Source organism: Nerophis ophidion, linkage group LG02 (genome assembly GCF_033978795.1).
Source record: "Nerophis ophidion isolate RoL-2023_Sa linkage group LG02, RoL_Noph_v1.0, whole genome shotgun sequence".
NCBI lineage: Eukaryota > Metazoa > Chordata > Actinopteri > Syngnathiformes > Syngnathidae > Nerophis > Nerophis ophidion.
In genome coordinates this window covers 68831612-68858407 of record NC_084612.1, presented here as the reverse complement: position 1 = coordinate 68858407, position 26796 = coordinate 68831612, and the positions used below count along the sequence as shown (strand labels likewise).

General features: G+C 42.3%; 1 protein-coding gene across 1 annotated transcript in view; it reads right to left on the bottom strand.

Annotated features, from left to right (window-relative positions):
- LOC133544296 (cadherin-22-like) overlaps nucleotides 1-26796 on the bottom strand; it is a 589788-nt gene that overhangs the window by 237514 nt on the left and 325478 nt on the right. The window contains exon 5 of the mRNA XM_061889489.1: nucleotides 4009-4303. Within this exon, the coding sequence (XP_061745473.1) occupies nucleotides 4009-4303 (295 nt within the window). The remainder of the gene's footprint in view (nucleotides 1-4008; nucleotides 4304-26796) is intronic.

Below are 26796 nucleotides of genomic sequence, written 5' to 3'. Positions count from 1 at the left end.
CGGCAGGGTTCTTGAGGGTGCATGGGAGTTTGCCCAACCAGTCTACATGTGCTTTGTGGACTTGGAGAAGGCATTCGACCGTGTCCCTCGGGAAGTCCTGTGGGGAGTGCTCAGAGAGTATGGGGTATCGGACTGTCTTATTGTGGCAGTCCGCTCCCTGTATGATCAGTGTCAGAGCTTGGTCCGCATTGCTGGCAGTAAGTCGGACACGTTTCCAGTGAAGGTTGGACTCCGCCAAGGCTGTCCTTTGTCACCGATTCTGTTCATAACTTTTATGGACAGAATTTCTAGGCGCAGTCAAGGCGTTGAGGGGTTCCGGTTTGGTGGCCACGGGATTAGGTCTCTGCTTTTTGCAGATGATGTAGTCCTGATGGCTTCATCTGGCCGGGATCTTCAGCTCTCACTGGATCGGTTCGCAGCCGAGTGTGAAGCGACCGGAATGAGAATCAGCACCTCCAAGTCCGAGTCCATGGTTCTCGCCCGGAAAAGGGTGGAGTGCCATCTCCGGGTTGGGGAGGAGACCCTGCCCCAAGTGGAGGAGTTCAAGTACCTAGGAGTCTTGTTCACGAGTGGGGGAAGAGTGGATCGTGAGATCGACAGGCGGATCGGTGCGGCGTCTTCAGTAATGCGGACGTTGTATCGATCCGTTGTGGTGAAGAAGGAGCTGAGCCGGAAGGCAAAGCTCTCAATTTACCGGTCGATCTACGTTCCCATCCTCACCTATGGTCATGAGCTTTGGGTCATGACCGAAAGGATAAGATCACGGGTACAAGCGGCCGAAATGAGTTTCCTCCGCCGTGTGGCGGGGCTCTCCCTTAGAGATAGGGTGAGAAGCTCTGCCATCCGGGAGGAGCTCAATGTAAAGCCGTTGCTCCTCCACATTGAGAGGAGCCAGATGAGGTGGTTCGGGCATCTGGTCAGGATGCCACCCGAACGCCTCCCTAGGGAGGTGTTTAGGGCACGTCCAGCTGGTAGGAGGCCACGGGGAAGACCCAGGACACGTTGGAAAGACTATGTCTCCCGGCTGGCCTGGGAACGCCTCGGGATCCGCCGGGAAGAGCTAGACGAAGTGGCTAGAGATAGGGAAGTCTGGGCTTCCCTGCTTAGGCTGCTGCCCCCGCGACCCGACCTCGGATAAGCGGAAGATGATGGATGGATGGATGGATGGCATTCACATACAATGGTTTATATAGGGCACAGAGTGGGTGGGTACAGGCAGGCGTAGGGTGTGGTGATTGGCTCATGTGTTACCTAGGAGGTGTTTCCGTCTGTGGCGGCATGTTGCAATGATTTCACTGCGCTTGTTGAGGGATGATAGATCTGGATGATATATAATAAACAGTTTCTCTTTTAAGCATAGGTTGCATCTTTTATTACCACTGTTGTAAGGTGTGCTGGATGCAAGAATTTGCCATGTTATTGAATATTCAACATTATTGTCTTTGAGGTTCCAAATGTGTTTGCTGAGTTCTGTAGAATTCCGCAAAGTCTGATTTTCTAAAGGAGGCGTTGTGATTATTCCATCTTGTTTTGAACGCTCCTTCGGTTAATCCTACGTACGTGTCGGATGTGTTAATGTCCTTGCGTGTTACCTTTGCTTGGTAAACGACTGATGTCTGTAAGCACCCTCCATTGGGAGGGCAATCAGGTTTCTTGCGACAGTTACATTCCTTATTGGTTTCAGAGTCATTTAGTCTGGGGGTAGGCAGTCCTTTTGCAATTGCTTTGTTGTGGTTTGAAATGATTTGTTGTATATTATTCATACAGCTGTAGCTCAATTTAATGTTGTTCTTGTTGAATGTTTTTCTTAGGGTGTTGCCTTTGGGGAAGTGTTTGTCGATCAGAGTGAGGAACTTGCGGCCGATGTTGGTTGAGACGTTTTTGCTGAATGGCGGATTGTACCAGATGATGTTGTTTCGTTTTCTGCTCTTTTTTGGTTGGTTTCCTGGAGTGGGTTCATAGGTGAGGGTGAAGTTGTATCCGCTTTCATCAAGTGCTTTCTGGTACGGAGGGGTTGCTTTGTCGAATTCGAATTCGAATTCGACCAAGCAATATATATATATATATATATATATATATATATATATATATATATATATATATATATATATATATATATATATATATATATACATATACATATATATATATATATATATATATATATATACATATATGAAGAGTTCATATGCAAAAGCAGATAAATCCATTTTGACCGTTTCTGCCTGCTGGTGTTGCCGGTACATATACAAGCATACAATGGTTTATTTAATATCAACATAAGCAAGTCATGAAAGCCTAAACTTTAAGAAATGCTGATGTAATGAATGGCTTTCAAATAAGAGTGTTTGATGTGGTTTTACGTCAAAAGCAGATATATCCAAATTATGATATGTTGCAAAAACAGATATCTCCAAAATCGTTTTCTTTGCGGTCGTTATTTCGCATAATATTCAAGATAAAGATAGAGAGAAAAACAGAACGTGAAATTTATCGAAAGCCACATTTCTAGGTAACAACTGTTCACATTTATTTACTTCATTATTTAACAGTTTCGATCCCTTGGTACGTATAAATCTAGCTGTCCCTGCGAACATTGTTTTTTCGTACTTGCTAACCGGACATGCTTTTCTGGAACTGTGACCTCACATATTTACCTTGTGCTTTTCAGCACAAAATGAAAAAACAAAAAAACAGTGTTGCAATGAAGACAATGTTTTATTAATAAAAACAAGCACAAATGCTCAACCTGGTTTCCCTATCAAAAACACTCCTGTGCAGATAACAGCTCACTCATCATCGCTATTGATATTAGCTCCATGCTCGACAACATCGTTTAACGCAGCGGTGTAAAACTCACGGACACGCGTGCTAGCGCCTACATCAAATAACTTCAACACGTCAGTTTTTTTCGCTGGCTTAACGGTGTTCACAGGAGAAGCTTCCAAATTATTCATGCGTGGATAACAACACTGAGTGAGTCCGAGCGCGCTGCCATTTTGTTTGTCACGTGATCCCGTACTGCAGCGCTGGTTGGGCAAACGGATATATCGGCTTTTGTGATAAATGATCCATGGCGCTTATCGGCCTTTGCAATAAATCGCTGAACTAAATGACGTTAAAAGCGGCATTTGTCTGCATTTGCAAACAAATTGATTTTGGTATACCACAATAGAAGTGGTGGACTATATATTACCGAGGTTGGGCTAAACTTTATCAAAATGGCGTTTATCGGTTTTTGCGTATGAAGTCTTCATATATATATATATATATATATATATATATATATATATATATATATATATATATATATATATATATATATATATATATATATATATATATATATATATATATATATATATATATATATATATACATATATATATATATGTATATATATATGTATATATATATATATATATATATATATATATATATATATATATATATATATATATATATATATATATATATAGTGTTCTAACCCAAAGCTGCCTCTGAGCCAAAAAGTTTGGGGACCCCTGGCCAAGATAGTTTTCAAGAGCAAATCACAGAATGTTTTGTTTATGACTCAGTGGTCTAGTGGTTAGAGTGTCCGCCCTGAGATCGGTAGGTTGTGAGTTCAAACCCCGGCCGAGTCATACCAAAGACTATAAAAATGGGACCTATTACCTCCCTGCTTGGCACTCAGTATAAAGGGTTGGAATTGGGGGTTAAATCACTAAAAATTATTCCTGGGCGTGGCCACGGCTGCTGCTCATTGCTCCCCTCACCTCCCAGGGGGTGATCAAGGGCAATGGGTCAGATGCAGAGGATAATTTAGCCACACCTAGTTCGTGTGTGTGTGTCTGTGTGACAATCATTGGGACTTTAACTTTAACTTCTGGTTCGATGGTTCTCGTTACATGTTTTCTCTTTGTCAACTTTCTTATTAAAAAAAAAAAAAAAGCTTAATATTTCAATTCCAAATTGAACCACGTTTAAATGAGAGGTTTTCGCTCTTACCTATGGGGGACAGTTCAGCCACGCTGCCAATGTAAGGACCCTCCAGGAACTTGGGCTCGCTGTCATTGATGTCCTGGACCTTGATGACAAACTCCGACTCGGGCTCCAGGGGGTCGTCGCTGAGGCGGTCCCGGGCCTGCGCCCGCAAGGTGTAGAAGGCCTTCTCCTCGCGGTCCAGCCTCTCCGTGGCGTGGATGTCCCCCGTCAGCTCGTCGATGATGAAGATGGTTCCGGCACCTTCTCCCGAGATGGTGTACTTGATGTTTCCCTCGCCTTCGTCCGAGTCTGTGTGGATCTGACAAAGAATAGCAGAAATGGATCTAATTTAACACTTGAAAATGTGAAAACTGTAACGACCGGGTCGCATCGTGGTTCTACCAGGAATGCAGACTGGCTTCGGACACATGGTGAAGGTAGGAACAAATGATTTATTTCAAAATAAATCATACCTTAACAAAGGAAAAACGAGCTCAAAGTACAAGAGCCAAGTGGGGGAACTGGCAGGTACAGAGTCATCTGTTGCGTATTGCAAATTAGGAAGCCAGACTGACTGACCGGAGAAGGCAGGCTTAAATAATGTCAGTGATTACAAAACAGGTGCGCGTCCGGAACAAGCGGCAGGTGAAAATAATGAGTACCCTATTTCCTTGAATAGCCGCCGGGGCGCTAATTAATTTAAAACCTCTTCTCACTCCTGCGCTTATTCAAGCCATGCGGTAAAAGTAAGCAGGAGCTAATAATTTTAAAAACTCTTCTCACCCCTGCGCTTACCAATGGCATGCAGCAAAAATTTGAGTGCTAAAAGTAAAAAACATCCATTTTCTACCGCTTATTCCCTTTTGGGGTCGCGGGGGGCGCTGGCGCCTATCTCAGCTACAATCGGGCGGAAGGCGGGGTACACCCTGGACAAGTCGCGACCTCATCGCAGGGCCAACACAGATAGACAGACAACATTCACACTCACATTCACACACTAGGGCCAATTTAGTGTTGCCAATCAACCTATCCCCAGGTGCATGTTTTTGGAAGTGGGAGGAAGCCGGAGTACCCGGAGGGAACCCACGCATTCACGGGGAGAACATGCAAACTCCACACAGAAAGATCCCGAGCCTGGATTTGAACCCAGGACTGCAGGAACTTCGTATTGTGAGGCAGACCCACTAACCCCTCTGCCACCGTGAAGAATACAAATTTCTTTTGCGGCCGCGGCCCGGTGGTTGGGGACCACTGCTCTACAACATGTCATCGGGCCCACCTTTGCACCTTGCTATCTGCATGCCAGTAAGACGCATGCATTTCGCTGCTTCTCACACGAGATTGCAAGGCATACTTGCTCAACAGCCATACCGTTTACACTGACGGTTGTGATATAAACAACTTTAAAACTCTTACTAATCAGTAAGAGTTTTTTACTTAGTCGGACGGGTGACATGACGAAAAAATAGATTTTAATTAGATTCGGGCGGGTGGCGGTTGAACCATTCGGAAATATTTGATACACATGGTTCAGGGATCGGTATCCTTTACCATTCAAAGAGCCATTTAGGACCCGTGTCACAAAGCGAAGAAGACAATAGGAGACGCAGATATTCTTTAGAAAGACTGCCGGCAGTCACCCAGTTAATAAGTATTAGGGCATGCTATGAAGCCATTGGCTTTGTCGCCTTCTACAACATGTACGATCTGCTTGTCAGTCCAGCATCATGTTGTGTGTAGCTTCCGTGGCAACAGCACACGACTGCAAGGCATACTGGGTGACACAGAGTACACTAATGGTTGTGATATAAACAATTTGAACACTCTTAGTAATATGCGCCACGCTGTGAAGCCAGACCAAACAAGAATGACAAACACATTTCGGGAGAACATCCTCCCAGTAACACAACATAAACGCAACACAACAAATACCCAGAATCCTTTTGCATCCATGACACATCCTGACTATTTTATACACCCCGCTAGCAGCAAACCCCGCGCCCCCCCCCGTGCTTCGGTAAGGTGGGCGGGGTTGGGGGGGTGCGGGGGTTTTAAAATACATTCAGGAATCATCACAGATGCAAAGGATTCTGGGTATTTGTTGTGTTACGTTTATGTTGTGTTACTGTGAGGATGTTCTCCCGAAATGTGTTTGTCATTCTTGTTTGGTGTGGCTTCACAGCGTGGCGTATATTAGTAAGAGTGTAAAAATTGTTTATATCACAACCATCAGTGTACTCTGTGTCACCCAGTATGCGTTTCAATCTTGTACGTGTGTCTACGGAAGCTGCATACAACATGTTGCTTTACTGGAAAACGTTTTGTACATGTTGTTGAAGGCGTCAAAGGCAATGGCTTCACAGCACGCACTTGTTCTTGTCATCAGGATGAACACAATTGGATATTCGCGAGGACGTTAGCGGCCGTCATTGTCTTCTTTGGAAAACGGGTTTAAATAGCTCTTTGAGAGGTAAAAGTGGCCGACCTCTGATGTATTTCAACGGGCGGGTGGCGGGCGGTTGCGGTTCTGATAAAATGTTGGTTCGGGTGAACGGCGGGTGGATGACGACTTTGGTGACGTGGTTGCGGATGGTATAATTGCCTATCCGCGCATCTCTACTGTGAACCCTAACCAAACAAGAATAACAAACATATTTCTGGAGAACTTTGGCTCTGTAACACACTATAAACGCAACATAAGAATTACCCAGAATTTCAATCAATCAATCAATCAATCAATGTTTATTTATATAGCCCCAAATCACAAATGTCTCAAAGGCCTGCACAAATCATTACGACTACAACATTCTCGGAAGAACCCACAAAAGGGCAAGGAAAACTCACACCCAGTGGGCAGGGAGAATTCACATCCAGTGGGACGCCAGTGACAATGCTGACGATGAGAAACCTTGGAGAGGACCTCAGATGTGGGCAACCCCCCCCTCTAGGGGACCGAAAGCAATGGATGTCGAGCGGGTCTAACATGATACTGTGAAAGTTCAATCCATAGTGGCTCCAACACAGCCGCGAGAGTTCAGTTCAAGCGGATCCAAGACAGCAGCGAGAGTCCCGTCCACAGGAGACCATCTCAAGCGGAGGCGGATCAGCAGCGTAGAGATGTCCCCAACCGATACAGGTGAGCGGTCCATCCTGGGTCCCGACGAGCGGTCCATCCTGGGTCTCGACTCTGGACAGCCAGTACTTCATCCATGGTCATCGGACCGGACCCCCTCCACAAGGGAGGGGGGGACATAGGAGAAAGAAAAGAAGCGGCAGATCAACTGGTCTAAAAAGGAGGTCTATTTAAAGGCTAGAGTATACAGATGAGTTTTAAGGTGAGACTTAAATGCTTCTACTGAGGTAGCATCTCGAACTGTTACCGGGAGGGCATTCCAGAGTACTGGAGCCCGAACGGAAAACGCTCTATAGCCCGCAGACCTTTTTTGGGCTCTAGGAATCACTAATAAGTCGGAGTCTTTTGAACGCAGATTTCTTGCCGGGACATATGGTACAATACAATCGGCAAGATAGGATGGAGCTAGACCGTGTTCATAACACATTATAAACGCAACATAAGAATTACCCAGAATTCCAATGCATCCATGACTCTTGGCTATATTATTATACACGCGCCCCCAACCCCGCCCACCTCACACGACTCACAGAGAGAGTGTGTGTGTGTGGGGGTGGGGGGGGGGGGTGCTAGTGGGGTGTATAATATAGCCAAGAGTCATGGATGCATTGGAATTCTGGGTAATTCCTATGTTGCGTTTATAATGTGTTACAGAGCCAATGTTCTCCAGAAATGTGTTTGCTATTCTTGTTTGGTTAGGGTTCACAGAGTGTAGCGCATATTGGTAAGAGTGTTAAAATTGTTTTATATCACAACCATGAGTGTGATCTGTATGGCTGTGGAACAAGACCCCCGGTTTACACACAGTCAGAGCAGATTGAAAATCCTAAGCCATTTTGAACATGACGGCAGGGGAAGTGTCAATCGTGACGTCACGTATTTGACCAAACGGTAAAAGTAAGCATGTGCTAATAAAACTGGGGAGTGAGTCTTACCCGGCAGTAATTCAAAGCAAGCGCATATTACTATTCAAGGATGTACGGTAACTATGGTAACCAACTCAGAGGTGCACAAACAGAAACCGAAGGAGTCCAAAACCAACAGAAAACACAAATGACTCAAAAATCCAATCAGAATATGAACCGGGCAGCGGATCATAACAAAAAGACAAATAGTTCGGTGACTGTGGTGAAAACATTCCCGCGCAGGAATTATAATTTATAAATCACATATTTTCATAGCTCAAGCAGTAAAAACTTGTTCATGACCTTGTCCTTTTTTTATTTATTTTTGAATTTATTTTTCACATTAGGAGAGGCTTCTTGAAATGAAATAACATCTTTATAGTCACCGTTACACTTACACAGCTCAATTTTTGTTTTATCTGACTAACATGGACAAAGATAAGACCTTCTGGAGGAAAGTTCTGTGGTCAGATGAAAAGGTGAGGCCTTTAATCCCAGGAACACCACACCTACCGTCAAGCATGGCGGTGGTAGTATTATGCTCTGGGCCTGTTTTAGTGCCGATGGAACTGTTGCTTTAGAGCAGGGGTAGGGAACCTATGGCTCTAGAGCCAGATGTGGCTCTTTTGATGACTGCATCTGGCTCTCGGATAAATCTGAGCTGACGTTGCTTAACAGGATAAGTAATGAATAATTCCACTTGTAATCATAGTGTTAAAAATAACATTCAAAAAATAAAACATTCTCATGCATTTTTATGTTCAAGAAGTTGCGTTAATGGTAAGAAGTAATTTATTTATTATTGGTTAGTGTTGGGCTTGCCCTCCTGGGGGTTCTTCAGACCACCAAGCACCGACAAGAGAGCCTGTTTTAGGGTAAAATATTGTTGTTGTTTTTTTCAATTAGTCTCTCAGTTGCTTTCCAGCAATTGTCTTTTTCTCTTTCGTCCTCACTCACGCTCTGGCTCCAGCCCCAACCCTGTCCCTCCTCCAGGCTGCTGCTTATAACAGAGCGTCAGGTGATCAGACAAAAAGGCCCAGGTGGGCCTTCTACGCACCTGTCGCTGATTTCGAGGCCGGTCCTGGCAACATCCCGCTTAGCTGCAGGCCTGCAGGCCACGCCTCCTCCACAGTTTGCTTCAGAATAACAATGTTATTACAAAGAATAAGAGACCTATTTTACTCTGGAAATGTTGGTCTTACTTAAAAATGCAGGCGTTTGTGTTCTGTGGTAAAAAAAAATATTATATGGCTCTTAGGGAAATACATTTTAAAATATTCGGCTTCTTGGCTCTCTCAGCCAAAAAGGTTCCCGACCCCTGCTTTAGAGAGAGTAAACGGGACGATGAAAAAGGAAGATTACCTCTAAATTCTTCGGGAAAATTTAAAATCATCAGCCTGGAATTTGGATCTTGGGCGCAGTTGGGTGTTCCAACAGGACAATGACGTCAAGGACACGTCAAAAGTGGTAAAGGAATGGCCGAATTAGGCTAGAATGAATGTTTTGGAATGGCCTTCCCATAGTCCTGATGTAAACCTGTGGACAATGCTGAGGAAACAAGTCCATGTCAGAAAATCAACATATTTAGCTGTACTGCACCAATTTTGTCAAGAAGAGTGGTCAAAAATTTAACCAAAAGCTTGTGGATGGCTACCAAAAGCACCTTATTGCAGAAAAACGTGCCAAGAAAAATGCTAAAATATTTAATTGTGTCAGATATGTATTTTCGATGACTAAAGATATTATTATTAATTATAATTTTAAAAATTTCAGCTTTTTCTCTTTACATTCCAATTTTTTTTTGCTCTTTTTTTAATATGTTAATGTTGTTTTTCCCATGTAAGAATAGAATAAAAATAAGATTAACTGCAAGACTTAGTGTCTCAAAAATTCTGCCTGTACGAAAATATTAATGTTCAGTCACACATTTAACAATGAATCCATAAGTTAGCAATATGTTATATTTTATTTAACTAACTAAACGTTGTTTATGTACATGTTTTATTTTTTATTATGAGAGAATCTAATATATCGTATCAGGGGTGTCTAAACTTTTTCCACCTAAGGGCCACATACTGACAAGTCAATTATGAAATGGTCATATTTATATTTTTATATATATATTTTTTTTAGATATATTTTTTTTAATTGTGTCAGCTATATATTATAGGTGACTAAGTATATTATTATTCATTAGTATTTAAAGCATTTCAGCTTTTTCTCATTAAAATCCGATTTTTTTTGCTCTTTGTTTTTAACATGTTAATATTGTTTTTCCCACGTAAAAATGGAAAAAAAATAAAAAATAAGATTAACTGCATGTGTTAGTGTCTCAAAAATTCTGCCTGTAGAAAAATATTTAAGAATTGCGGTTGTTGTAATTTTTCACAATAATCCATAAATATAAATATTTTATATTTTATTCAACCAACAAAACGTTGTTTATATACATGTTTTATTTTGAGAGAATCTAATATATTATAATAGGGGTGTGTAAACGTTTTCCACCTAAGGGCCACATACTGACAAGTCAAGTATGAAAGGGGTCGTATTGATATTGGTTATATTAAAAAAAATATATATATAAAATCTTTAATTGTGTCAGCTATGTATTATAAGTGACTAAGTGTCAGAGTTATTTGTTGACGAACCCCAAGATGCAGAGATGGAGGCAGGCATGGAGTGAGAAAACATGATTTAATAAAGATACTAAGACAAAATCAAACAAAAGGGTACTAACACAAAGCGCGCACGAGGCGGATAACAAACTAAGGGTCTTTAGCATAGAAGCTAGCAAGAAACAAAAAAGGGCCTAGCGTGGAAGCTAGCGGGTAGCAAACTGGAAAACAGAAGTCGTTACTTGTAGAGTGAAAACAAAACAGAAGCAGGGAACAAAAGACAGTAAGTTACAAATAAACGAATGTAGCTTACCGCTACGCTGCAATAAAAGGACACGATAGCAACGACAGGAGCGACATGTGTTAACGACAATATAATGATCCAGCACTGACTGGAAGACAAAGTGGGTACAAATAGGAGCGGGCTGATTGACAACACGTGTGGCCAAGTGCCAATCAGCCGCAGATGAGGTGAAAACAGCACACAGGGAGACAAACAGGAAGCTGAACCAAAATAAGAGCACTTGACAGGAACTAAAGACAGGAGATACTAAACACAGAGGAAACAAAGACAAATGCAGAGGAAAAAACTAAAACACAAACTGTCAGGGGAAAACCTGACAACTAAGTATATTATTATTAATTTTTATTTAAAGCATTTCAGCTGTTTCTCATTACATTCCGATTTTTTTGGCTTGTTTTTTTTTTTTTAACATGTTAATGTTGTTTTTTCCTGTGTAAGAATAGAATAAAGATAACTACAGGATTAACACCCCGCGACCCCGAAAGGGAATAAGCGGTAGAAAATGGATGGATGGATGGATACAGGATTAACTGCATGACTTAAGTGTCTCAAAAATTCTGCCTGTACGGAAATATTAATGTTCAGTAACACATTTAAGAAAGTTTATTGCGGTTGTTGTAATTTTTCACAATTAATCTAAAAATTGGCAATATGTTATATTGTATTCAACTAACTAAACGTTGTTTATATTTTTTATGTATATATAAATATTTTATTCTTATTTTGAGAGAATCTAATATATTTTATCAGGGGTGTCTAAAATGTTTCCATCCAAGTCAAGTATGAAAAGGGTCTTATCGATATTTTTATATATATAAAAACAACATTTAAAAATATTTATTTGTGTCAGCTATGTATTTTCAGTGACTAAGTATATTATTATTAATTAATATTTAAAGCATTTCAGCTATTTCTCAATACATTTCGATTTTTTTAAATCTTTTTTTTTTTCAACATGTTAGTATTGTTTTTCACATGTAAAAATAAAATAAAAAAATAAATAAATGTAACTGCATGACTCAGTGTCTCAAAAATTCTGCCTGTAAGGAAATAATAATGTTAAGCTACACATTTAACAATGTTTATTGCGGTTGTTGTAATTTTTTTAAATTAATCCATAAGTAGCAATATTTTATATATTATTTAACTAACTAAATGGTATTTATTCTATTAAAAGTATAGATGTTTTTTTTTTTTTTGAGATCAGGGGTGTTTAAACTTCTTCCACCAAGGGCCACATACTGAAAAGTCAAGTATGGTTTGGCCATTTATATATATATATATATATATATATATATATATATATATATATATATATATATATATTTATACACAAAGTATTTGTTTTTAAATATATGTGTAATTTATATGTTATTGTATCTCATAAGGATTGTGATTAAAAGGCAAATTAAAAAAAATATATATTTGCAGTTCCCCTTAAATGATTGCTGACACATGAAATAAAAGAAGTACTCAAAATAATCCACAGAGAAGAGGGCCAAATTAAGCTCGCAAGTGCACAAGCACATGGAGACGAAGACAAACAGTATATTTAATGCCATCGTTCCAACTGCCATGTTAACTACCACCTTGCAAAATACAAATAAACACAAAAATCCATCCATCCATTTTTCTACCGCTTATTTCCTCTGGGGTCGGGGGGGGGGCGCAGGTGCCTATCTCAGCTACAATCGCCAAGTGTACTTTTGCTCCTACATTTTGTTGACAGGCTACATAACTACAGTGGACAACATTGTTTCCAACAGTTATTAATGCTGAAAAGCAGACTAAAAATAGTCCAGTAATATTATTCCCAATGTTGCCTTCATGAGGGTTGAACATAGCAGTACTGGTGTCCATGCATGCATGAAGTGTGACAGTTTCTTGTGAAGTTAGCTTGAAGAAGCATCCCCCCCCCCAAGTATGGCCGCTTCAGGAACATCTAATTACATTAGCAGGGGAAATATTGCTCTGATTTACAAGCACTCTTTTAAGTTCACGTTTCATCGCTCGCACATTCGCTACCTTTAACAACTGCGACGATGACTTTGAACTCCTCTTTTGGGAACGATACAAAAAAAAGAAGTGTAAATTACCACCAGAAAACCAAGGATTCTTTTGTCACGTGCTAACTAATGACTGGCAGACGCAGCTCGGAGATTACATTGAATCGCGACGGCAGTTACGGGGACAAAGAAGAATTCATATTTTAATATTCATTCCACCCAAGTTACACCAATTAGTCTTATTCTATTGTCTCATATTCTAAAACTTTTTTTCCACTCAAGGGTGCATTGAGAACAAATAAAGGGATGTGATCTTCTTCAAATGTGTCCTATAAAAAGCCAAACCAGTATTGATCAAGATAAAAAAAACCTTAATAAGTACATACATATATATATACACATATATACATAAATATGAATACATTAGTTAATATATATACCATATATAGCTGTGTATTGATAGCTATATATATATATATATATATACTTACATGTGTGTGTATGTGGTTTTTCTATATATACATATGCATATATATATATATGTACGTATATATATATATATATATATATATATATATATATATATATATATATATATATGAATATATATACATATATATATATATACATATATGTATATATATATATATATATATATATTATATATATATATATATATATATAGAGAGAGAGAGAGCAAATAGATATAGATATAGATACTTATGTGTTTGTGTGCATGTATATATATATATATATATATATATATATATATATACATATATATATATATATATACACATACATACATATATATATATATACACATACATATATATATATATATATATATATATATATATATATATATATATATATATATATATATATATAAATATATATATATATATATATATATATATATATATATATATATATATATATATATATATATATATATATATATATATATAAATTGCCATTCAAATTTGCCTTGACACACAATTGAACTTGAAGTGCCATCCCATTCCTAACCCATAGGGTTCAATATGATGGGGGTCCACCTTTTGCAGCTATGACAGCTTCAACTCTTCTGGGAAGGCTGTCCACAAGGCTGCGGAATGGGTTTATAGGAATTTTTTACCATTCTTCCAAAAGCGCATTGGTGAGGTCACACACTGATTGATGTTGGTCGAGAAGGCCTGGCTCTCAGTCTTTGTTCTTATTCATCCCAAAGATGTTCTATCATGTTCAGGTCAGGACTCTGTGCAGGCAAGTCAAGTTCATCCAGAAGGCCCCTTTTTTCTTTTTTTTTTTCGCTAATAAACTCTGCACATTATCTTGAAGGCGCTAGAATGTTTATTGGGAGTATGATGTACTCCTTTTTTACATTATCAGTTTAGAAATATAAGGCTGTATTTGTTTCTGGGCTGGTGGTGGCTGTTTTCGTACAAAAAAAGCTGATTCTTTCTTTTTGATTTAGAAACCGCTTCCAGATGCCGCTATTAAAGCTTTATAAGACAGGTCTCCTATAGCTTTAGTAAAAATTGGTAACATTGCTACTCTGTCCTGATGGTCATTCTTACTCAACATATATGTCATCTGAAAGAATTTGGGATTGACCAGTGACTTTTATTCTCCCGAGAGGAAGACTGGTCAGATGCAACATGCTGTTTAGGCCAGCTGTATGTACTTATTGCATTATTACCCACTCAGTGGCCTAGTGGTTAGAGCAGGGGTCACCAACGCGGTGCCCGCGGGCACCAGGTAGCCTGTCAGAACCAGATGAGTCGCCCGCTGGCCTGTTCTAAAAATAGCTCAAATAGCAGCACTTACCAGTGAGCTGTCTCTATTTTTTAGAATTGTATTTATTTACTAGCAAGCTGGTCTCGCTTTGCTCGACATTTTTAATTCTAACAGAGACAAAAATCAAATAGAATTTGGAAATCCAAGAAAATATTTAACAAACTTGGTCTTCATTTGTTTAAATAAATTCATTTATTTTTTTATTTTGCTTCTTTTAACTTTCAGAAAGACAATTTTTGAGAAAAAACTACCACCTTAAACATGATTTTAGGATTTTTAAACACATATACCTTTTTACCTTTTAAATTCCTTCCTCTTCTTTCCTGACAATTTAAATCAATATTCAAGTATTTTTTTTTTTATTATTGTAAAGAATAATAAATATATTTTGATTTAATTCTTCATTTTAGCTTCTGTTTTTTTGATGAGGAATATTTGTGAAATATTTACTCAAACTTATTATGATTAAAATTCTAAAACATTCTGGCAAATCTAGAAAATCTGTAGAATCAAATTTTAAAAATCATTTCAAAGTATTTTGAATTTCTTTTAAAATTTTTGTTCTGGAAAATCTAGAAGAAATAATGATTTGTCTTTGTATAAATGTAATATTGTCAGGCTTTCCCCTGACAGTTTGTCTATGTTTTAGTTTTTTCCTCTGCATTTGACTGTTTCCTCTGTGTTTAGTATTTCCTGTCCTTAGTTCCTGTTTAGTGCTCTTATTTTGTCAGCTTCCTGTCTTGTTCCCTGAGTGCTGTGTTCCTCGCCACACCCGTTGCCAATCAGCCCGCTCCTATTTTTACCTGCTTTGTCTTGTGTCAGTGGCTGGATCATTGTATTGTCATTTGTATTGTCGTTGCCACATGTCGCTCTTGTCGTGTCGTTTTGTTACAGCTACTACCTGTCGTGCTACATTTTGTCCTGGTCGTCGTAGCGGTAAGCTGTTTGTGTTAGCGTTAGCCATTTCCAGTTTTTCCTGTTTGCAACCCGCTAGCTTCCACGCTAGGTCCTTTTTTCTTTCTTGCTAGCTTCTATCCTAAAGACCCTTAGTTTTCTTTTTGCCTTAATATTTAATTAAATCATGTTTACTTACCAAATGCCTGCCTCCTTCTCTGCATCTTGGGGTTCGACAGCGAGTAACTGTGACAAATATAGCTTGGTCCAATTTTTTGTATATTCTAACAAAGTGCAGATTGGATTTTAACCTATTTAAAACATGTAATCAAAATTCTAAAATGAATCTTAATCAGGAAAAATTACTAATAATGTTCCATAAATTATTTTAAATTTTTTTTCAAAAGGATTCAAATTAGCTGGTTTTATTAATAACAACATAAAGGTAAATTGAGCAAATTGGCTATTTCTGGGAATTTATTTAAGTGTGTATCAAACTGGTAGCCCTTTGTATGAAGTAGCTCTTGTTTTCAAAAAGGTTGGTGACCCCTTCCTCTTCCAACATGACCGTACACTAGCGCACAAAGCAAGGTCCATAAATACATGGACGTGGATGAACTTGACTGGCCTGCACAGAGTCCTGACCTGAACACCTTTGGGATTAATTAGAACGGCGACTGTTAACCAGGCCTTCTCGACTAACATCAGTGTGTGACCTCACTAATGCGCTTCTGGAAGAATGGTGGAAAGCTCCTATAAACACACTCCTCAACCTTGTGGACAGCCTTCCCAGAAGAGTTGAAACTGCACCTATATCATATTGAACCCTATGAGTTAGGAATGGGATGGCACTTCAAGTTCATGTGTGAGTCAAGGCAGGCTGCCAGATACTTTTGGCAAGACAGTGTATGTCATCCCTGACCTATAAACGTGTGCATCCAAACCTGTTTCCTTTGTGGCCGTCGTTGCTGCATTTCCAAAATGAGATTGCACGGGCAGGAATGTGCATGAAATGTTGTCACCGTGCGTTAATTCAACTTAAAAGACGGCACCGTGCACGCATGCCCCTTTCTGCCTACTGTACACACTCTGTCAGCCAACCACACACACACACACACACACAAACAGTGAGTTCATCATTCTGCTGGCATGATGCAGTTCCTGCCACCCCCCCCCAGGCTGGAAATAACCATCCGTCTGTCAGTCTATCTTCACTGGAGTGATTTGAGTTGGCATCTGGAACACACACACACATGCACAGATACACACTCGCACAACTCTTAGCTAAGGTTTATTCCGCCAAATAAAGGTCAGTTTGGACATAATTTAGCAAAGAAGAAAAACAGGTCTGCAGAAAGGTCCCCTCATCAAGCTGCTTTTCTTTTGTTGGAAAAAAAAAAGACTGAAAGTCAACCAGTTGCACATTCACAAAGGGTTATTATTGCAGGGGTTTTGTCAACAAAAGAAAGTCGACTGTAGCCGACTTTGGCAAAGCCATCAAATTGCGCCACCATGCCCCCACATTTGCACGATATAATGCTGCAAACACCTCTCGGCATGATGCATGGCTACAAAACATGGGTGCACAATTTGCCTTATTATTTTATGAAGGCTGAATGTTTGTGTACAGATAGGCTGCAGCCCACAGGCGACCCCAAAAGGGACAAGTGGTAGGAAATGGACGGATGGATGGAAGATGAGAAATGCTTGTGTTCCGTCACCATCCATCCATCCGTCTTCTTCCGCTTATCCGAGGTCGGGTCGCGGGGGCAGCAGCCTAAGTAAGGAAGCCCAGACGTTCCTCTCCTCAGCCACTTCATCCAGTTCCTCCCAAGTGGATCCCGAGGCATTCCCAAGCCAGCCGGGAGACAGAGTCTTGACAACGTGTCCTGGGTCTTCCCCGTCACGTTGGGAAAAAGAAAAAAAAAAAATACTCAAGGGGCTTAGATCTTCCTGCAAAAAGCAGCCTCTTCACTCATTTTAGTATGCATTGATCCAATCACTGACCTTTTCAACGGTTAAGGCTTTTTTAGCGTTGCCCTAGTTTTTAGAGATGTGTGAAAATATGGAAAAATCACTGCACATAAGCGAAGATGTTACAAATTTTTAATCCCTCAGCCGGTGCTGCATCAAAAAGCGACATCGGTGTGTAAAGGATATCACCACATAGGCTCAGGATTACTGCACAAAACCACTGTCAGTAACTACAGTTTGTCGCCACATATGTAAGTGCAAGTTAAAACTCTACTATGCAAAGCCAAAGCCGTTTATCAACAACACCCAGAAACGTTGCCTGAGATCATCTAAGATGGCCTGATGCAAAGTGGAAAAGTGGTACATGGTCTGACGAGTCCACATTTCAAATTGTTTTTGGAAACTGTGGACGTCAAAGAGGACAATAACCAAAAAAAATAAGTTTTCCAGTTCGAACGTTAAGTATCTTGTCTTTAATGGAAAAAAAATGCATAGAATATATATATTTTGTGTTTTAATAAGATACAATACAAGACAAAACCCTCCCTAATTGTTGGAAATCTCACTGTTTATGTTATACATGCTTCACTGATGTCAGGACTGGGACTCTGGGATAGTTTGTTTTTCCCAACGCAAAGGGAAATTGGCACGAGACAGATGTGAACGTGACTAAAATAAATGATAAAGCGCTTTTCTACCTTCAAGGTACTCAAAGCGCTTTGACACTACTTCCACATTTACCCATTCACACACACATTCACACACTGATGGAGGGAGCTGCCATGCAAGGCGCTAACCAGCACCCATAAGGAGCAAGGGTGAAGTGTCTTGCTCAATGACACAACGGACGTGACGAGGCTGGTACTAGGTGGGGATTGAACCAGGGACCCTCGGGCTGCACACGGCCTCTCTCCCACTGCGCCACGCCGTCCCAAATTTTTATTTATTACAAACAAACTACAAACCAAGTAAGCAAACAAAAGGCACGCACAAGGGCGGAGAACAAACTTGACTACAAAAGAAAAGACTTGCACAAAGGCTATAAACTTTAAACATGAAACAAAACACTTGCACTGTGGCATAAAGAATACCAAAAACTTACTGTGACATGAGCATGAGGGAAACAGCATGGCTTTGCATAAAGGGGTTGAGAAATACGGAATGTTGCCAGGCCGACTACCTTGTAACTGTGGCTTAAATAGTAGGCTATGAAAATGACCAAACAGGTGTGAGGGCTGAGGACACGGGCGTGACATGAGGGCCAGGTGAAAATTAATGAGTTGTCATGGTAGCAACACAAACCAGGAAGTGCAAAGCAGGAACTGAGTGTCTTAAAAACAAAACATGATTTCCTGGGCGTGACAACTGATGAGAGTATTTCGCAAGCACTGCTAATTTCAGCGATCCTTGAACTCATCGTAGTTTGTTTACATGTACAACTTTGTCCGATACTGCCACGGACAGACGTGTTTAATGCCACTCCCTCTTTGTCTTGTTTTGTCCACCAAACGTTTTATGCTGTGCGTGAATGCACAAAGGTGAGCGTTTTTGACCACGACTATATATGAAATTATAACTTTAAATACAAAAGAAAGCAGATGAATGGAGGGGAAGAAAGACAAGCAAACTGTATTAACCTTGTAGATTGTTATAGTCACATTAGGTTAAGCTTTGTGATGGTGACTCAGTGGTTAACCGGACATCTTTTTGTGCTGGACGCCTCCATTATTGGTATGTGTTCGTCTACAAAACCATTCTGGGTATCACTCCATCTTATCTATCTTGTCTTTTAACAAAGAAACAAGGAAGTCACAATCTTCGTTCAATGAATGTTCTGCAATTTGTCGTCCTCAAAGTACAAACCCCGTTTCCATATGAGTTGGGAAATAGTGTTTGATGTAAATATAACAGCATACATCCATCCATCCATCCATCATCTTCCGCTTATCCGAGGTCGGGTCGCGGGGGCAGCAGCCTAAGCAGGGAAGCCCAGACTTCCCTATCTCCAGCCACTTCGTCTAGCTCTTCCCGGGGGATCCCGAGGCGTTCCCAGGCCAGCCGGGAGACATAGTCTTTCCAACGTGTCCTGGGTCTTCCCCGTGGCCTCCTACCAGCTGGACGTGCCATAAACACCTCCCTAGGGAGGCGTTCGGGTGGCATCCTGACCAGATGCCCGAACCACTTCATCTGGCTCCTCTCGATGTGGAGGAGCAGCGGCTTTACGTTGAGCTCCTCCCGGATGGCAGAGCTTCTCACCCTATCTCTAAGGGAGAGCCCCGCCACCCGGCGGAGAAAACTCATTTCGGCCGCTTGTACCCGTGATCTTATCCTTTCGGTCACGACCCAAAGCTCATGACCATAGGTGAGGATGGGAACGTAGATCGACCGGTCGGTAAATTGAGAGCTTTGCCTTCCGGCTCAGCTCCTTCTTCACCACAACGGATCGGTACAACATCCGCATTACTGAAGACGCCGCACCGATCCGCCTGTCGATCTCACGATCCACTCTTCCCCCACTCGTGAACAAGACTCCTAGGTACTTGAACTCCTCCACTTGGGGCAGGGTCTCCGCCCCAACCCGGAGATGGCACTCCACCCTTTTCCGGGCGAGAACCATGGACTCGGACTTGGAGGTGCTGATTCTCATTCCGGTCGCTTCACACTCGGCTGCGAACCGATCCAGTGAGAGCTGAAGATCCCGGCCAGATGAAGCCATCAGGACTACATCATCTGCAAAAAGCAGAGACCTAATCCCGTGGCCACCAAACCGGAACCCCTCAACGCCTTGGCTGCGCCTAGAAATTCTGTCCATAAAAGTTATGAACAGAATCGGTGACAAAGGACAGCCTTGGCGGAGTCCAACCCTCACTGGAAATGTGTCCGACTTACTGCCAGCAATGCGGACCAAGCTCTGACACTGATCATACAGGGAGCGGACTGCCACAATAAGACATTCCGATACCCCATACTCTCTGAGCACTCCCCACAGGACTTCCCGAGGGACACGGTCCAATGCCTTCTCCAAGTCCACAAAGCACATGTAGACTGGTTGGGCAAACTCCCATGCACCCTCAAGAACCCTGCCGAGAGTATAGAGCTGGTCCACAGTTCCACGACCAGGACGAAAACCACACTGTTCCTCCTGAATCCGAGGTTCGACTATCCGGCGAAGCCTCCTCTCCAGTACACCTGAATAAACCTTACCGGGAAGGCTGAGAAGTGTGATCCCACGATAGTTGGAACACACCCTCCGGTCCCCCTTCTTAAAGAGAGGGACCAACACCCCGGTCTGCCAATCCAGAGGTACCGCCCCCGATGTCCACGCGATGCTGCAGAGTCTTGTCAACCAAGACAGCCCCACAGCATCCAGAGCCTTAAGGAACTCCGGGCGGATCTCATCCACCCCCGGGGCCTTGCCGCCGAGGAGCTTTTTAACTACCTCAGCGACCTCAGCCCCAGAAATAGGAGAGTCCACTACAGATTCCCCAGGCACCGCTTCCTCAAAGAAAGACGTGTTGGTGGGATTGAGGAGGTCTTCGAAGTATTCCCTCCACCGATCCACAACATCCGCAGTCGAAGTCAGCAGAACACCATCCGCACCATACACGGTGTTGATAGTGCACTGCTTCCCCTTCCTGAGGCGTCGTATGGTGGTCCAGAATCGCTTCGAAGCCGTCCGGAAGTCGTTTTCCATGGCTTCCCCGAACTCTTCCCATGTCCGAGTTTTTGCCTCCGCGACCGCTAAAGCTGCACACCGCTTGGCCCGTCGGTACCCGTCCACTGCCTCCGGAGTCCTATGAGCCAAAAGAACCCGATAGGACTCCTTCTTCAGCTTGACGGCATCCCTCACTGCTGGTGTCCACCAACGGGTTCTGGGATTACCGCCACGACAGGCACCAACAACCTTGCGGCCACAGCTCCAATCAGCCGCCTCGACAATAGAGGTGCGGAACATGGTCCACTCGGACTCAATGTCCCGCACCTCCCTCGTGACATGTTCAAAGTTCTCCCGGAGGTGTGAATTGAAACTCTCTCTGACAGGAGACTCTGCCAGACGTTCCCAGCAGACCCTCACAATGCGCTTGGGCCTGCCAGGTCTGTCCGGCATCCTCCCCCACCATCGCAGCCAACTCACCACCAGGTGGTGATCGGTAGAAAGCTCCGCCCCTCTCTTCACCCGAGTGTCCAAAACATAAGGCCGCAAATCCGATGACACAACTACAAAGTCGATCATGGAACTGCGGCCTAGGGTGTCCTGGTGCCAAGTGCACATATGGACACCCTTATGTTTGAACATGGTGTTTGTTATCGACAAACTGTGACGAGCACAAAAGTCCAATAACAAAACACCACTCGGGTTTAGATCCGGGCGACCATTCTTCCCAATCACGCCTCTCCAGGTTTCACTGTCGTTGCCAACATGAGCGTTGAAGTCTCCCAGTAGGACAAGGGAATCACCCGGGGGAGCACTTTCCAGTACTCCCTCGAGTGTACCCAAAAAGGGTGGGTATTCTGAACTGCTGTTTGGTGCGTAAGCACAAACAACAGTCAGGACCCGTCCCCCCACCCGAAGGCGAAGGGAAGCTACCCTCTCGTCCACTGGGTTGAACTCAAACGTGCAGGCTTTGAGCCAGGGGGCAACGAGAATTGCCACCCCAGCCCGTCGCCTCTCACTGCCGGCAATGCCAGAGTGGAAGAGGGTCCAGTCCCTCTCGAGAGAACTGGTTCCAGAGCCCTTGCTGTGCGTCGAGGTGAGTCCGACTATATCCAGCCGGAACTTCTCTACCTCGCGCACTAGCTCAGGCTCCTTCCCCCCCAGTGAGGTGACGTTCCACGTCCCAAGAGCTAGCTTCTGTAGCCGAGGATCGGACCGCCAATTGCCCTGCCTTCGGCTGCCGCCCAGCTCACAATGCACCCGACCTCTATGGCCCCTCCTATGAGTGGTGAGCCCATTGGAGGGATGACCCACGTTGCCTCTTCGGGCTGTGCCCGGCCGGGCCCCATGGGGACAGGCCCGACCACCAGGCGCTCGCCATCGTGCCCCAACTCCGGGCCTGGCTCCAGAGCGGGGCCCCGGTGACCCACGTCCGGGCGAGGGAAATCTGGGTTCATTTCGTTGTAATTCCATAGAAGTCTTTGAGCTGCTCTTTGTCTGATCACTCACCTAGGACCTGTTTGTCTTGGGAGACCCTACCAGGGGGCATGAAAGCCCCCAGACAACATAGCTCCTAGGATCATTGGGACACGCAAACTCCTCTACCACGGTAAGGTAGCAGCTCAGAGAGGAGTAACAGCATACACTGTATAGCAAATCATTTTAAACCCATATTCAGTTGAATATGCTACAAAGACAACATATTTGATGTTCAAACTCATAAACTTTATTTTTTTGCAACTAATAATTAACTTAGAATTTCATGGCTGCAACTCGTGCCAAAGTAGTTGGGAAAGGGCATGTTCACCACTGTGTTCACTTTTCTTTTAACAACACTCAATAAACGTTTGGGAACTGAGGAAACTAATTGTTGAAGCTTTGAAAGTGGAATTCTTTCCCATTCTTGTTTTATAAAGAACTTCAGTCTCCACTGTCGTATTTTACGCTTCATAATGCGCCACACATTTTTGATGGGAGACAGGTCTGGACTGCGGGAGGGCCAGGAAAGTACCCGCACTCTTTTTTTTACGAAGCCACGCTGTTGTAACACGTACTGAATGTGGCTTGGCATTGTCTTGCTGAAATAAGCAGGGGCGTCCATGAAAAAGACGGTTCTTAAATGGCAGAATATGTTGTTTAAAAACCTGTATGTACCTTTCAGCATTAATGGTGCCTTCACAGATGTGTAAGTTACCTATGCCTTGGACACTAATGCACCCCCATACCATCACATATGCTGCCTTTTGAACTTTGCGTGGATAACAGTCTGGATAGTTCGCTTCCCCTTTGGTCCAGGAGACACCTGTCACACCTTGACATGGATTATTTTTGCTTCTTCGATGCAAGGAGAATACGGGACGAGCCAGACGTGACTGTGAGTACATGGTTTATTTGGAATACTAAATACAAATATAAACAAACTAAGGGCGCTCACAAAGAGGTACTAAACTTGGCTCCAAAAATACAAACAGGAAAACAAAACAACTGCTCGATGGCATGAAAGACAATGAACTAAACTTAAACTTGCACTGTGGCAGAACTATGAATAACCAACACAAAAACACTTACTATGACCGGTACAAGGGGCATGGGTAGGAAGGTAATCGAGGGTGCGTGAAGACATGAAGGCAGAATCCAAGCAAAGTTCCCAGAACGATGAACAGAAAGCAAATGACTTAAGTAGTAGCAGTGGTAATGAGAAACAGGTGTGAGAGCTGAGGGATGGGGCGTGACTAGGATGGCAAGGTCAAAATCAATGGGTTGGCATGGAAACAAACAAAACTAGGAAATGCAAAACGTGAAACAAGAGTCCAAAAACAAAACAAAACATGACAAAACGTAAACCTTGCTTAACAGGCATGACAACACGATGTCGAATATTTCCAAAAACAATTTGAAATGTGGACTCGTCAGACCACAGAACACTTTCCCACTTTGCATCAGTCCATCTTAGATGATCTCGGACCCAGAGAAGCCGGCGGCGTTTCTGGATGTTGTTGATAAATGGCTTTCGCTTTGCATAGTAGAGCTTCAACTTGCACTTACAGATGTAGCCACAAACTGTATTTAGTGACAGTGGTTTTCTGAAGTGTTCCTGAGCCCATGTGGTGATATCCTTTAGAGATTGATGTCGGTTTTTGAGACAGTGCCGTCTGATGGATCGAAGGTAAAGGTCATTCAATGTTGGTTTCCGGTCATGCGGCTTACGTGGAGTGATTTATCTGGAATCTCTGAACCTTTTGATGATATTTTGGATCGTAGATGTTGAAATCCCTAAATTTCTTGCAATTGCACTTTGAGAAACGTTGTTCTTGAACTGTTTGACTATTTGCTCACGCAGTTGTGGACAAAGGGGTGTACCTCGCCCCATCCTTTCTTGTGAAAGACTGAGTATTTTTTGGGAAGCTGTTTTTATACCCAATCATGGCACCCACCTGTTCCCAATTAGCCCGCACACCTGTGGGATGTTCCAAATAAGTGTTTGATGAGCATTCCTCAACTTTAGCTATATTTATTGCCACCTTTCCCAACTTCTTTGTCACATGTTGCTGGCATCAAATTCTAAAGTTAATGACAATTTGATCTCCTATTTGACACCCAACTCTTGTAGAAAGTCCTCCTAAAAAGACTTGACGCTGTCCCAGACTTTGGTGCTGAACTACTTGAGAGCATCCTGTGATGGCCAAATAGAATAATTCAAAGCGTATTTGCCGAGTTCGACTCTACCGCCTGTCTGCTCGCGACACGGAGAGTGTCAAAGTAGGAACAAATTGGCTGTCTCATATTTAAGTCCGTGTAATCACGGGGAGGCCTCGCCACATCTGGCCGCCGCTTGTCAGCCCCTCAGATCTGCCGCCGCTTCAAAGTGTTAACAAGGTGACGAGCGGAGGCAGCAGAGGTGGAAGCTGCGAGGGAGTGGCGGCGAGGGAGGGTGGAAGGTGGAAAAAGAACGATCCGAGAGCGAGGAGGATGGCGATAAATCCATAAACACAATTAGTCAACATTTATGGGTGTTGTTGATAAATGGCTGTAGTATACTGGTGACTTTTTTTTTTTTTGTCCTTTGAGGCAGTGGTCCCCAACCAGGCCGCACAAGAAATAAAAAAGAAATATATATATATATGTATATATGTTTTTTATTATTAAATCAACATAAAAAACACAATATATACAGTGGGGCAAAAAAGTATTTAGTCAGCCACCGATTGTGCAAGTTCTCCCACTTAAAATAATGACAGAGGTCTGTAATTTTCATCGTAGGTACACTTCAACCGTGAGAGACAGAATGTGAAAAAAAAAATCCTGGAATTCACATCGTAGGAATTTTAAAGAATTTATTTGTAAATTATAGTGGAAAATAAGTATTTGGTCAACAGTTCAAAGCTCTCACTGATGGAAGGAGGTTTCGGCTCAAAATCTCACCATACATGGCCCTATTTATTCTTTCCTTAACACGGATCAATCGTCCTGTCTACTTAGCAGAAAAACAGCCCCAAAGCATGATGTTTCCACCCCCATGCATCACAGTAGGTTTGGTGTTCTTGGGATGCAACGCAGTATTCTTCTTCCTCCAAACACGACGAGGTGAGTTTATACCAAAATGGATACATGGATGATACAGCAGAGGATTGGGAGAATGTCATTGAGGTGGTAGAGCGGCCGTGCCAGCAACTTGAGGGTTGCAGGTTCGAATCCCGCTTCTGCCATCCTAGTCACTGCCATTGTGTCCTCGGGCAAGACACTTTACCCACCTGCTCCCAGTGCCAACCACACTGATTTAAATGTAAAAATTAGATATTGGGTTTCACTATGTAAAGCGCTTTGAGTCGCTAGAGAAAAAGTGCTATATAAATATAATTCACTTCACTTCACTTTCCACTTCAGATGAAACCGAAATAGAACTTTCCGTAATATCATCAAAAGGTTCAGAGAATTTGGAAAAATCACTGCACGTAAGCGATGATATTACGAACTTTTAGTCCCTCAGCCGGTGCTGCATCAAAAAGCGACATCGGTGTGTAAAGGATATCGCCACATAGGCTCAGGATTACAACCGACATTGGTGTGTAAAGGATATCTCCACATAGGCTCAGGATTACTGCACAAAAAACACTGTCAGTAACTACAGTTTGTCGCTACATATGTAAGTGTAAGTTAAAACTCTACTATGCAAAGCCAAAGCCGTTTATCAACAACACCCAGAAAAGTTGCCGGCTTCTCTGGGATGTCAAAGAGGACAATAACCGAAAAAATAGCAATGTGTTCCAGTTCGAACGTTAAGTATCTTGTCATTAATGTGTATTTAATTGAATATAGGTGGAAAAGTATTTGCAAATCATCGTATTCTGTTTGTATTTACGATGTACACAACGTGCCAACTTTACTGGTTTTGGGCCATCTTTCACTTCACTCAAATAAAATTACTCGTGTCATCCACGTGCACTAAACCACACATTTGAAGGCCAAAAAAAAAAAAAAAAAAAAAGGGAAAAAAATGGCTCTAAAATTGTTCCACTGGGC